The sequence below is a fragment of the Nomascus leucogenys genome, chromosome 22a (assembly GCF_006542625.1).
Source record: "Nomascus leucogenys isolate Asia chromosome 22a, Asia_NLE_v1, whole genome shotgun sequence".
In the NCBI taxonomy this organism is placed as follows: Eukaryota; Metazoa; Chordata; class Mammalia; order Primates; family Hylobatidae; genus Nomascus; species Nomascus leucogenys.
The window spans coordinates 73,155,913-73,169,801 of NC_044402.1; the positions used below are offsets into that span (position 1 = coordinate 73,155,913).

Here is a 13,889-nt window from a genome sequence, read left to right on the forward strand (position 1 = left end):
GAAAAAGCCAGAGGGCATGTCGGTGATATGCCAGAGGCAATTTTGTGTGTGTGTTCCCATCAGCCCTTGTTAGCTAGTAGAATTGATCTCAGGTAACCCAGTATGTTTTCCTAACAGAATGAAGTCTTCCCATATGTCACCCAAAACATACTGCCCTTACAGTGTGTCTGGTGCAAGTGGTAAATGACACTCTGGCCTCTGTCCTTATTACAGAAGTCTCTTTGGGAATGCTGGTTTGGTCCAGTACCTCCCCAGAGGTCTCAATACAATTTAGGACCCACGGCCATCTTGGCTCCCCCACCCCCTTGTTTTGGGTTTCCCCAGAAGCAGACCTGGAGAAGAGGATTTGGCTACAAGTGGTTTTTTAGAGATGATCTTGGGAAATATGATAACAGAGTGGGAAAATGAGACAAGAAGGAAGGAAAGCCAAAGTGTTCTAATAAGAGCATTTCCACTGTAGGCAACTGGGCTCACTCCTTCAGGGGGCCTGCTAGGAAACTGTGAAGGGCAAGGAAGCTGGGGTGTTTATCTTCCCACTCGTATGTCCTACCACTCTCATGGCAATGGTTGCCCCTTTAAGGCATTAACTGCCTAGCACTCTGCCCTCAGGCAGAGCGAGGGTGCAGATGCTCGAGGTGGCACACTGCACAGAGCCATCCAGAAAGCTACAGATGACATCAGGGGTGAGTGCGGAATCTGGCAAGGCTCCAGCAGCATCTGCTAAACCACCATCACATATTGAAGTCAGGTTTTTAAATCTTTACTTCCCTTTTGAAAGTTCTCAAAACAAAGTGCAATCTTACCACAAAATAGGACATTCCTTCACTGTTACCATTTCATGTTTCCTGCATAGGTGCTGATTGCTTTCATCAGTCTCTGTGTTGCTATAAACATCTTCTTTCAGATGGCCTCACTGAATATTAATCTGCAAATGAGCAGAAAATTAATAAAAGTGCTCTTTTGAATAGTCCGTATTAAATAAGTATTGAGACATGAGCAGTATGTATAAGCGTAAAAGAAATGGTTATGTTACATCCAGAAACAGACACTTTCAGCAGCAGGCGAAGGCAGGCATTAAGCCCATCTACAGGGTTTCAGACTTGGAATCCTGACCCATGGAGATCTGGTTAGATGTTAGTGCGGATATCTAAGAGTGCTTCTTCTACATCCACTCACATTCATCCTGTCCACTCTTATTCTGCCTTTCATCATACATGCTGAGCAACATATATTGGTTCTGCTAAGTGAGAGAACATTTGGATGTCAATTTCTTTATTTGAAAATTACTCTCGCAGCACACTGCAAGGCCCTGCCTGTGATTTAAATGTAAATAAGGGCTAGCACCCATAGACTGTAAAGATAGTGAATAGTCTTTGGGGTGAAAATGTTCTTCTTGGCACCTTCTGTTTCTCTGTGCCCAGTTATCCCAATGCTCAACCATACCTCCCAAATTCATTCAGATTTCTAAGTAAATTTGTCCTAAAAAATACTCCGAATCTGCTGAAAGGTTGAACTTGCAAACCATACTCCTTTCAGGTGAGGTTTTCCAGTCCTACTTTTAAGATCATATCTTGTAATTTGTGACTCCTTGTCCTTAAATTTGAGTGGACCCAGTGTGAAAGAGAAGATCTGGAAAGGACTGATCCCATACTTAATTCTGGTAGAAGAGTTGATTCCTGAAACAAGCCCAGAGTGCTTGAGCTGATGACTGCAGCTGGGTACTCACTGGCATGGTTTTCCCCTTACAGAGGCGGTCCTGACACAGAAATACACCAAGGAGTACAGTTGGCAGCACTACCGTGATGAAATGTTGTTGTATGTGATAAGGCATGTGTCAGATTGAAATCTCCTGGGAAAATCCAAGAACAAATCCAATCTTGTGTCTTTATTACAAGAGTTGATTATTGGCGAAAGACAGGCTCACGTGTGTCTCCCAGCCTCTGTATTTCCTTGTGTACTGTTTGGTGACAAACTACTCGTGTCAAGGATGGGAGGTGATAAAGAAGACTGATTAATCCATAAACTGTACAGCTAGCTCAGGAATAACTGAGAGCATCCTAGTTCTTTTGCATTATACTTCGCAAATAACCATATATATGTAAAATATGTGGATGATGTTAGCGGTATTACTTAGGGTCCATTTCAGGTTTTTAAGACATGCTGCAAAGTACAAATTAGGCAAAAGAATTCTTTCCGAAGGGTTCAGGTGATAGAAAAATGAAATAGGCTAGTGGGAACTTCAGGGAACCTGCTATTCCAGAGAATTGTGAAAGTCTGTGATTTATCATAATCTATCTTGTGTTTTTACTAGCATTTAAAAATTGCTCAGAGAGACCTAACTCATTGACTACTGATATTTCAGTTCTGGGGATATTTTTCTGAGTGAATTTGTTTGCAGTTGCCTTTCTGGAAAATTTATTAGCAGGCTTTTCTTAACTTCTTCCCTGATCTTTTATTCTTTTCTGAGATATTATTGATTTTATTTTCCCTAACATAATTTTGTATGGTAATATCTGTGCAGAAGCAATTTGCTATGGTTGAAGGAACTGGATTCTTATGGGTATTTGTCTTAGTAATGTGATCACAGAGTCACTAACTTGATCTTAATAACATTTGCCTATTATCGTATATTAGATGCATGAAAGGAAAACTGGGCTAACTCAGAGGATTACCCTTGTGTGTCTCCCTTAGTTTATAATGCCTTACAAAATTAATGTCCAGGTGATTTTGAGTGGCTATTTGCATTATTCGAAACTAGTTAGGATTAAATCCAAACATTATCACCAGTGTTGCATGCAGAGAGGAAATTACTTTTTTTGGTACACCTTAAGAAACTTTTTAATCATTGATTCATGACATTTTATAAGCTAGTCACACCGTACTTCATCGGATGCTGTTTTTAGTCTGCTGTGGCTGCAGGAGGCAGCATGATACAAAAATCTTGTAATCTTATCGTCAGATTTGGTTAGGATCTGACCACACTGCTTATCAACTGTGTGAACTGGGGCTGTGTAGATCCACCACTCTGACCCTCAGTTTCCTCATCTTGTCAAAACAGACAGTGCCAGTTTCTTATTTAAATATTGTAACTGCACTCTCTAACTTAAAAAAAAAAAAACTTAGCTCAGCTTCGATAGATTTCTCCTCTTTTCTGAAAACAGATAGTAGTTGTATAAAAAGGTAAGATTCCTCCTGGCAGCTTTATTCATAATATCCTCAAAGTAGAAACAACCCAAATGTCCACCGGTAGGAGGATGATAAGCAAATTGAAGCACACCCACATCATGGGAAACTACTCATGAATAAAAGGAAGAATCTATGGATCCATGCAACAACATGGATGAATCTTACGGACATTATGTTGAGCAAAAAAGAAGCCAGGCACAAACAGAAGAATATCGTCTGACTTCTTTTACATGAAGTTCTAAAACAGGCAAAATTCTTTCATGACAGAAATCAGAACAAGTGATCTGAGGGTCTTGCCTGGAAAGGGGCATGAGGGGACTTTTGGGGTTGATAGAAATGTTCTGTCTTGATCTGGATGGTAATTACCCTGGTATATATATTTGTCAAGACTTGTTGAACTATGCAATTAAATTGGGTGTTTTGCTTTGTACAAATTATGCTTCAGTTAAAGAAAAGAAAACACCTATCCATTAGAGGTTTAATTTTCTAATGACTAGTTTTTTGGGATCCTCAGGATGCTGTGACCATCTGTACCCTGGGAATTGGGACTGCCTTTGGAGAGTCCATTCTGGACAACACACCCCGCCATGCAACCATCGTTACCAGGGAGAGCAGTGAACTGCTCCGCATCGAGCAGAAGGACTTCAAGGCACTATGGGAGGTGAGCCCTAAGGCTTCTTTGTCAATTAATGCAGTTTCAGAAAAGAAAGGGAGCTGCCACATGGATAATGGCATTACAGTCAAGCCTTAATGTGTTCTGTTCTGAGCTGGTAGATGGAATTTAATTTTCAAAACTTGTTTTTGAAATGAGTGAGTGAAAAAGCCATTTTGACACAAGACATCCTTTTTTTTGTTGTTTAATTTAGTGCTTGCTCAATTTTCTGTAGTTTGACATACCTTATAATTATTTCTTGAATGACCATAGAGTGTTTTATGTATTTTCTCCCTTCTTTTCCACAGATGTATTCTTAACCAGGGAACAAAATACTTTGACATTTTCTTTTGCATTTTAAAAATCATCATTGACATGTTCCCTGGGAAAGTGGAATGAATGGGGTTAACATCTGCTTCATTTAAATGCTTTTAAAAATGATGTGCCCTATAATAAGATGAGAAATGGAGGTACATAAAGATGTCTGGTTACTTGCCAACTTCAAAATGCATAGGTGGCACAGCAGTGTATGGATGCAACTGGTCCTAGTGGCTTTTGCATTTACCAATGCTTACCAGAGCCCCTTAAAGTATTGCACTCATTTACAAGAAGTATGAGGAATAAATCATCTTATATGCAGTCATGGCAAATAGAGCACTTATAAAGGCCCAGCTAAGCCTTGCATCTTTTACGCTCGTTCTTTTCAGTTCTTTAAGCTTCTGATTTTAACCTGCTCCTTGGCTTTGTCCTTAGCTCAGTATGTCCAAGTGTTAACCCATCAAGCTGCAGGCTTCACCACTGGTCCCAGTGTGGCTAAGATTTTAAACTTGATCTAAAAAGAATTTTGTGTAATCAAATAGTTTCCTCCAGAGCCAAACAAATGGCAGATGCATTAAGGGAGCCAACCTGCAGGTGAATGAGTGATGCTTTGCCTTAAAAGTCATGCAAAGCCTTGGAAGGCCTTGGTGGTGAAACCTGTTACTTTTATTCTTGGCAGTAGTGAATAAATTGTGAGGTTACTTGTTTGAAATATTTCTCTTAGAAAATATTAAAGAGCTCCAACGGTTCTGTAAAGTTCAGAGACAAAAGCTAGTTTTAGGAAGGAAAATCGAAAGTAGGTTTGCATGAGGTGTATGTGAAGAGATTTTCTGTCAATTAAAAGGGACCAAGCTTGAGGCAAATAAGCCACTTTTTGGATCTTTCATTTTAAAAGGTAAACTGAAAAGTCTTTTTCAAAAGGGGAGTTTGGAAAACTGGTTTTCAGAACAAAAATGATTTCTAACTGTGATGTGTGTCATTATAACCACTTTTGTCTGTCATGGCTTACTCAAATTGCTGAGAGAGGATGGTTTGCGGAAATATTTTAAAAATTTATTTTAATTAGGAGCCCTTAGTGCTGAGAAGGAAGTTTCTAAGAGGTTGCTACCTGTGAACATTAAAACAAACTTATTATTTAAAAAAATTTCAAACAGACAGAAAAATCAAAAAGTATAGTACAATGAACACCCATTCACCCCCACTGAATTCAGCAATTGTTAATGTAGAGCCATATTTGCTTCAGCTTTGTTTTTTTTTGGTAAACTAATTTATCGTAAATGATAGACGTATAACATATCACCCTAAATATTCAGCATATATCTCAAAAAACTTGGAATATCCTATTACATACCCTAATGCCATTATCTCACCTATAAAACTAATAATATCCTAATATTATCTAATACACAGTCTATATTTCAAATATCCTTAATTGTCTCATAAATATCTTTTATAGCTTTGTTTCAAACCAGGCTCCAATAAAGAGCCATGTCTTACATTTGATTGTTATATCTAAGTCTCTCTCTCTTTCTCTCTCTCTCTCCTCTCTCCCTCTCTCCCTCTCTCTCCCCCTTTTCTTTCTTACTTTCCCCCTGCCCCATCATGGCATTGACTTGTTAAAAAGGCCAGGTCAGTTTCTCCCAAATTCAAGATTTGTCTGATTGTTTTTTTCATGGTATCTTTTTTTGCACTTCTGTCCCAGGGTTTCCTATAAATGGAAATTAGGCTGAAGGTTTGATTAGATCAAGTCAAGCATTTTTGGCAAGACAATGTGAAAAGTGATGCATCAGGGGAATTATAATGTCTGGTTGCTCTGTTGATGCTAAGTTTGATCCCTTGGTTAGGTTGTATCAGAGTACCTTTTAGGACTGTTTTCCACAGATCTTTCCCTTAGAGGAAAAATATTTAATAGGGACATTGATATGGAGGGCTGTCCTTGCTATCTAAAACCTTGCCACATGTTTTGCAGTTCAGTGGGTCCAACTCTTCCCCTGTAACCTCAGAGCATGATTTGTGATCTCCCTTGCCAGTGGCTTAAGTGTACTGGGGACGACATTCAGAGAGCCATTTGGAGTTGACAAGAGTGGATAGTTTTTAGTCTGACCTCTTTTACAGGGTGGGGACTGAAGTCTCATAATGAGTAAGAGATAGTCAGATGTTTCATTTTATTTGCCTGTTCATGCAACTCAGTGTAGAGTGTGAATTAGATGCTCAATCAATGTTTTAATTGTCTAAACTGAAAATGCAATAAACCCTATTATCTAGCAATCTGTTAATCAGGACTTCATTAATGGGCACACTTGTGCACATGCAGTATGTGATAATCCTAAAAAATTATACAATTCTAAAGTACCTTCTGAATAAAAAAGATTGAATTCTGTTTATTGTCTATTCATTTATTCATAATATACAGAGTATCTCCCATGTGTTAGGTATATGTATATGTATATATGTGGGTGTAGTCAGATGTTTGTATGTTTATACATATATACAAATATATATGCTTCTGCTCTCAGGCTAGGGGCTTCTATTCCACTCAGAGGAGACAGAAAATAAAAATCATAGAATCTCAGAGCATAATATATCATTAAATAACTTTAGGTGCATGATTTGAATGTTGATGATCTATACATGGCATATATAGCACTAATCTGCTTGCAGAATATTTGATAACCAGAGCGCCTGTTCCTTGATATGTCAGATAATAGGGTTAGTAAAATTAATCCATCCTTGTTCTGGTAAAATCCATCCTGTGCTGGCATCTGTTAGCAAAATTTAAACCCAAGCTCATACTGTCAGCTGAAGTCTAAGTCAGCTAGATCACTCAAATATCAAAAGGGAAGAACTATACAGGGAAGAATTACGTATTCAGGATTCAGGCCAACTCCTGAATCATCACTGAATGGTAAGAGTGCAGAAAGAAGGCATCAGATGGTGGGAATGTAAACTAGTACAACCACTGTGGAAAACAGTGTGGAGATTCCTCAATGAACAAAAATAGAACTACCATTTGATCCAGCAATCCCAACTCTGAGTATCTACCCAGATGAAAATAAGTCATTATACAAAAAAGATTCTTGCACATGCATGTTTATAGCAGCACAATTCATGATTGCAAAAATATGGAACCAACTCAAATGCCCATCATTCAATGAGTGGATAAAGAAATTGTGATATATATATATCACAATTATATATATAATATATATATTACAGTTATATATAATATATATTATATGAATTTTATATATATAATACATATATTATATGGATTTTATCTATATATACACACACACCATGGAATACTACTCAGCCATAAAAAGGAACAAAATCATGGCATTCACAGCAATCTGGGTGGAATTGGAGACCATTATCCTAAGTGAAGTAACTCAGGAATAGAAAACCAAACATCGTATGTTCTCACTCATACGTGGGAGCTAAGCTATGAGGATGCAACGGCGTAAGAATGACACAATGGACTTTGGGGACTTGGGGGAAAGGGGAGAGAGGGGTGAAGGATAAAAGACTACCACTGGGTACAGAGTACACTGCTCAGGTGATGGATGCACGAAAATCTCAGAAGTCACCACTAAAAAACTTATTCATGTAACCAAATGCCACCTATTCCCCAAAAACCTATTGAAATTTTAAAAAAGAGAAAATACACTAAAATATATATCATGCAAATATAAAAAGAAAGCAGCAGCAAGGTCAACTGGATAAGGCCTCCACCATCAGGGAGCTAAGGTGCTCAGAGTTCAATGTTCAGTGACAAGTTCCAAATAGTAAAAATTAGAGACCCTGAATCAGAGACCCTGGGTCTAAATTTGCATGTTCATCTCATTTGAGTGTTTACTTTTGAGTAATGTCCTGGTGGGCTCATTTCATGGCAGGCGCTCTTATGTTGGGCTTTGTCTCCTTGTAGGTACTCTTACTGTCACTTACAGGGGCTGCAGGCTAGAACACTCCCATCAGGATTCTGAGTTGCTTCTAAGGGAAAATTATGGTCCCTGATCACTGACAGGTAGCACAGTCAAAAAGTAGTCCTTCAATAGGCTGAGCAAATACTCTATATCTTACACTTGGGACTGTAATGGTAGCACAAAGCTAGGGAATTCCTTTTCTTTTCCAGGTCAATGGCAAGTTTTCTAGGCTTCCTCAGGTATGCCCTCAGAGAACCACACGTAAGGTTTTAGAATCCTATTTAATTCCATCCCCAATACCTCTTGCTTTATATTGTCTATTCTGCTGTAAGTCATACAGGCAACTCTAAGAGTATTTTTTAAAAATCATCATCATAAATGTGATTAGAAGCATTTCCTCAATAGTCTCTATAAATATATCAAATAAAATGAATATTCCCTAAGATATAACTGAGGTAGCAGCTTGGCACTTTTTTTTCTTTTGTACCCTACATCTTTCCTAATGAAAATGACCTGGTTTCTTTCTCCTTTTCCCTATTTCAATTGCCAATTTTGGTCAGATCTGAGGGTGTTGGCTTGCTCTATGTTAAAGTCAGGTCGTATTTTCTTAGCTTAAATGAATTATGTTAAGTTTATTCAGAGTTGGTAAATGATGCCTCTCTCCATTTACACCCCTTTAATATTAGAACTTAATAAAAAATATTAACCAGGGTATAAAACATCTCATTTTCCAGTAACATTTCAGGAGGGAGGCAGAGATGGGGAGAGATAAATATTGGAGACAGTATGTTTCTGAATTACATACAGAAGAAAATGAATTTAAAAGTCTTAGAATACCATTTTTAGTTCTTGAGACAATTATAATTTACAATTTAAACTCTTCGACACTAGTGGCATTTTCTACCCTCAGTAAGGAAGTTAAATGGCAAAGCAGTTAACTGTAAGTTTAGGATTTTAAAGCAGTTATTATATTAATAGTTGATCTAAGATTATGGGTATTTTATGATTGATAGTAGCTCTTGGAATAAATAAAAACTGATCTATTATCCAAGTCCATGAATCTGCTCAGCACAGATAGTATAAGAGGATTTCCAGTGGCTAGAACAAAACAGTGAAGGTTTTGTTGGGTTTTCTTCTTGACTTTCTGTCTGATGTTGGGTTTGTATGAGGATGATTTCAGGTTTGTGGCAAGTTTTGACATCTTTACATGGAACATTTCAAATACATGAAATTGAATGAGGTGATGAGTCCACTGTGTTCAGGAAAATAGATTAGAGAGGTACTCTTGGTTAAATCCATAAAAGATGCTTCTGAGAGGCCCTTGAACTAGTGGTTACCACCTCTTTACCTGTAGTTCAATTGCATGAACACCATTCTGGAAAAATTTCCCTGTTGCCATGAGCCATGTTTGAGCATATTCAAAATAATAACACGTATTTATGAATATGTTCTTAAAAAATTAAAGACAATAATAAAATTACAGAGCCATTAAAAATAAAAGCAATGTTTTAAATTTGTAGTCTGACCTGTGTCACAATAAAAGTGGTTTCTTAGCTGTGACTGTTATCCGGGAGCCTCTTGACATACTATTGTGATTTTATTCCAACCAGGGCAAAACATGTCATGGAGAGCCGTTGCTTGGATATAATGATTGGCACATTAGATTTACTCCTCAAATGTGTCTGTGGCCTCAGTAAACATTGTTAACTGACTGAAAATGTATTTCATGCTTTATGAGATACAAAACTGAGTGGTGAAAATAAGAAAGTGCACGTTTCTGTCTTAAGAAAAGAAAGTAATTAGTAAATAGGGATATTAATCAGAATAATGAATGCTGTTGAAGAAATATGTTTATGACTGTCTTTATTCCCTAATTTTCAGAATGTTTATTTTTCTGTAAGATTCTACCAGATATGTTGGCAGTTGCGGAACTGAAAAGCTTTTTAGTTACTTCTATTTACTGACTTTTTTAGGAGTAAATAGGGGAAAACCCCTTTTCCATTAAAACCTTTCAAGCCACAGTGAGAATAAGGATTGTTTGAAGCAACAGCATCTTAGTCTTTGCTGAGGTGCTTTAAAAACGCTATTAGAATAATATACCTTCCAGAGGCATCTGCTCTTGCTCCAATTGACTTGATGTTTCTATCTGTCTGTAGCTGTCAGAAAAATGAAAGCCAAATACTTAAAAATTAATATCTCAGAACACAGATATACCAAAAGTTCTCAGGTAAATTGTGTGGCTTTATCCACTATACTAACAATTTCAGGTTGTTTCACTTTTGCATTAATGGTAGCTTTTCAGGTTTATATTTAATGGACTTGGGTATTGAGTTAGGACTGTCCGGCCCACCTGCAGACAAGGCAGCCCCTTGCCTGCCTGATAATGCACGGGGACTGAGTCCCACACCCTCATCAGGAGCAACCAGAGCCTCCAAGCCAAGGGGCCTGCATTCTCCCAAGTCAGGAGCCCGAGCTTACTTTTAGCAACTTTGGAGCTTGTACTGTAGGGTTACTTCTCAGGCCAGAAATTTGCATCAAAGGACTAAGAAAAATATATCCAAAAATAAACATGAAAGCCAAGACTTCATGCCAGGAACTCCAGCCACACACATCCTGTTGGCTGGTTCTCTTGTCTCTCTCCTCACAGTTCTGATTCTTTTAAACCAAGCGGAAGCCTGCTCCGATGACTTGGACTTATGTCTGCACCAGGGTCTCATTCCTGTGTCTTCAAGCTTTTCCATGGAGTGGCAAAATGATTTAAATCCAGAAAGGAAGGGAGTGAAGTTATTAGGAGCTAACTACAGTTAAAAAAAAAAAAAAAAAAAGGAAGTGTTTTCTTATTGCCTTAGACTGCCTGAGCTTTCCTGGAGAACCATCAGCACCGGTTTCCTTTCTGTGGACTGAGATCCACTCAGTAGTAGACATGAACAGGGAATGAACGGCAACGAAGGTACATTTTGCTGATCAAATAAAGGATAGATATTCACTGGATGTCTGAGAACTTTGAGAGACAGAAAAAGAAGGACGTATGCTCTACAAGGTCAGAATGGATCTTTTTATTTTTTAGTGAAGGGTGGGAGAGTGGGGAAATACTACATGTTACTGTTTGCATTTTGGAATTATGCTCAAAAACATCTCTGGCTTTTCTAATTATGTTCCACCAGACCCAAATATGTACCATGGCAGGGACATAATTTGATTTCATCTTTGTTTGTGGTATGTGTGGGGCCGGGGGTGAGTGGTGGCTCATCTTTCTGCTAGTGAAGCATGTTTATTTAGCCTGATTTTAAATATGTTTCTAGAAGATAAATAAAGGTAGTTGTTCATAACTAGGCAGAGTAACATTTATCACAGTGAAATTACATACATGTATTTTTCTAGTGACATATTTGAATGTCACATATTAAAAATGAATTTTGTTCAAGGAAACAGATTGTGGGTGATGGTATTTCACCCTCCAGGCCCCTGGAAGATATTTTGCCTGTAGCTCTCAGACTCAATGAAGTCCTTGCTGTTTATAGGCATTTTGTTACATTATTGATAACTAAGAGTTCTACCTGCTCCCCAAGCAATGATTTCACTATTTCTCAGAAGATGATCGGGGGTCTGAGCAGATCAAGGCTTGGCTGGCAAATGCCAGGAATGCCCAGATGCTGTATGGTGGGCCTGCTGGTACGGTACTATAACCAGTAGTTGCTTTCTCTGAGCTGGCGCTACTTTGGGTATTCATATCAGGAGTGTAGAGTGAATACTCAGGTCTTTGAGGAGCTGCTGTTAAAAGAGTTTCTGAAATGCTTCCCTTGGCTGTGCACTAGCCAGGACTCTGTTGACACCTCACCCCACTCTCTCCCCTGCACTGTTCTCTTACACTGGGCCCCCTCACTCACTCAGCTAAGCTACTGAACAGCCTGCCCTTCTCAATAGCTGCTCAACTCAACAGTAATTGATGCCACGTTAAACATTTCGTCTCTAAGAAGCTTCTGTCATATTCAGCAAACATACTTGTTTCCCACTAGGTGGAGATGCAAAATGCACTATGTCTGCCTTTCTGTGGTTTACAGTCTAGTGGAGAAGACAATCATAGACACAAATATGAGACAAACTGAAAAATACTCTAAGAAAGATCCAGCGTGCTAAAGGACAGGGGCAGAGCAAGAAGAGATCCATTTCCACCAAGGGCCTCATTTCATCCAAGGAGAAAGAGATCTGCTTCTGAATTCTTATGTGGGTAGCAAGGCTGTTTTTCAGCATCCCTAAAGGATTGGGGACAGTTAACCAAATGATAGCATTTGAGGCAGCCTTGTCCCGAGGGACTGAGCCCACAGAAAAGGGGCTGGGCTTCTTCACTCTGTGGTTGTGTTGTGTGGCACTCTGGGTTCTTCTCCTTTGCTGGGCCCCTGGGCAGGCGTGGTGAGAACTCAGCCTGTCATGTGTTGTGTTTCCAAATGTCTGGGTTTGTTTTTTGTTGTTCAGCCATCATCTGGAGAAATCCGCTCTGGGGTTTAACGGGTTCCCCCAGGCAAAGGCAGTTCTAGTTGGGAAAGCTTTAAGAACTTGAGACTTTCAGAAGGAACTCGTGGTGTGGACTGGGGGATACTGTTAAGCTCTTTATGTGTAGAAAGCCCTGTGGTCATGGGACTTTCCTGCTCCCGTGGGGCCAAATTCCACTCCTCAGTCATCTCTGGGCTTCTGTGAGAGGTTAGGGCACAGTGACTGGGGCAGAGGGTCTGACACAGAGGATGAAGCAGCAGAAATCCTGTCACTAAGTTGGCTTCTGTGAATTCCTGCAGTCTTGCCCCTGTTTGATCTCACTGACCTCAATGTTTTGAGCTGTCTAGCTCAAACCAATAAATGCAAGATAAACCTTCCAAAGGTTGTTGATGTGGTTGAATGGTCTGGCCTGAGATTCTGGTCTATTCTTGGTTTAACCCAACTTTGCTGGATGACATTTTGCAAAGCTCTCCAGCTTCCTAGGCCACTTATTGTAAAATAGAGATCCTTTACTTAAATCCTGCTTTGCTGACAGGAGTGGTCAAAGTTAATGTTGATTGATTCTTACATGCCTTATGAGTTGAAAAATCTAGTGTCCCCCTCCCTTTTTGGTTTGCAAATTAAAGAAGGGAGAGCCACAGATTCTGTGAATGGAAAGAATAAAATAAAGGGCAGTAGTTCATATTGTGTCAAAATATATTATTTGGAAGGGAAGAAGAACTTTTTGTTATCTTTCATTAATTATAGTTGTAGTTCTTAAAACTGGTTTCACATTAGAAGTATCTGAGAAGCTTTTTAAAAGATTTCCATGCCGGGGTTTTTGATAGACTGATGAAGCCAAAATCTCTAGAAGATGGAGCCTCATCAGTAGCTTCTGAAAGCTCCTCAGAAGAGTCTCTGGACAGCCAGGGCTGAGGGCCCCTTCAGCAGTGAGTTTTGGTAATTCACCATTCCCCTTTGTGCTTACTTCTGCATACACCTGGCCGGTGTCCTTGCCCTGTGTTAAGACGCTGTGATTGAATAATGTTTGTTCCTCACAAGTCTGTGTTGAATTTCCTAGTGTAATTTGTCCTTCTGTCCTACAGACATTCTACTTCCAAATTAGAGTTTCTGCCAGATTTGTGTAATAATGGCAGTCAGTGCTTTAGAGTCAGAATCTGTGGGGTTTGTTCAAGGCTTTATGAATTAGAGGTTGCCTATGTGGAATGGTTATTGAAAGAGTGAGAATAAGGTGCAAGATCGTCCCCAAATTCCACCATCCCACAAATGCACTCAGACTCTTAACAGTCTGAGCAATGGTGTCTTTCACAATTTGTAGC

The 13,889-nt window shown here is 39.0% G+C and overlaps 1 protein-coding gene across 2 annotated transcripts in view; it reads left to right on the plus strand.

Annotated features, from left to right (window-relative positions):
* The window catches only part of RAPGEF4 (Rap guanine nucleotide exchange factor 4), a 331,431-nt gene that overhangs the window by 82,042 nt on the left and 235,500 nt on the right, over window positions 1–13,889 (plus strand). For both annotated transcript variants that reach the window (XM_030803682.1, XM_030803683.1), the window contains exon 4: window positions 3,701–3,847. In XM_030803682.1, coding sequence (XP_030659542.1) covers window positions 3,701–3,847 — 147 coding nt within the window. The remainder of the gene's footprint in view (window positions 1–3,700; window positions 3,848–13,889) is intronic.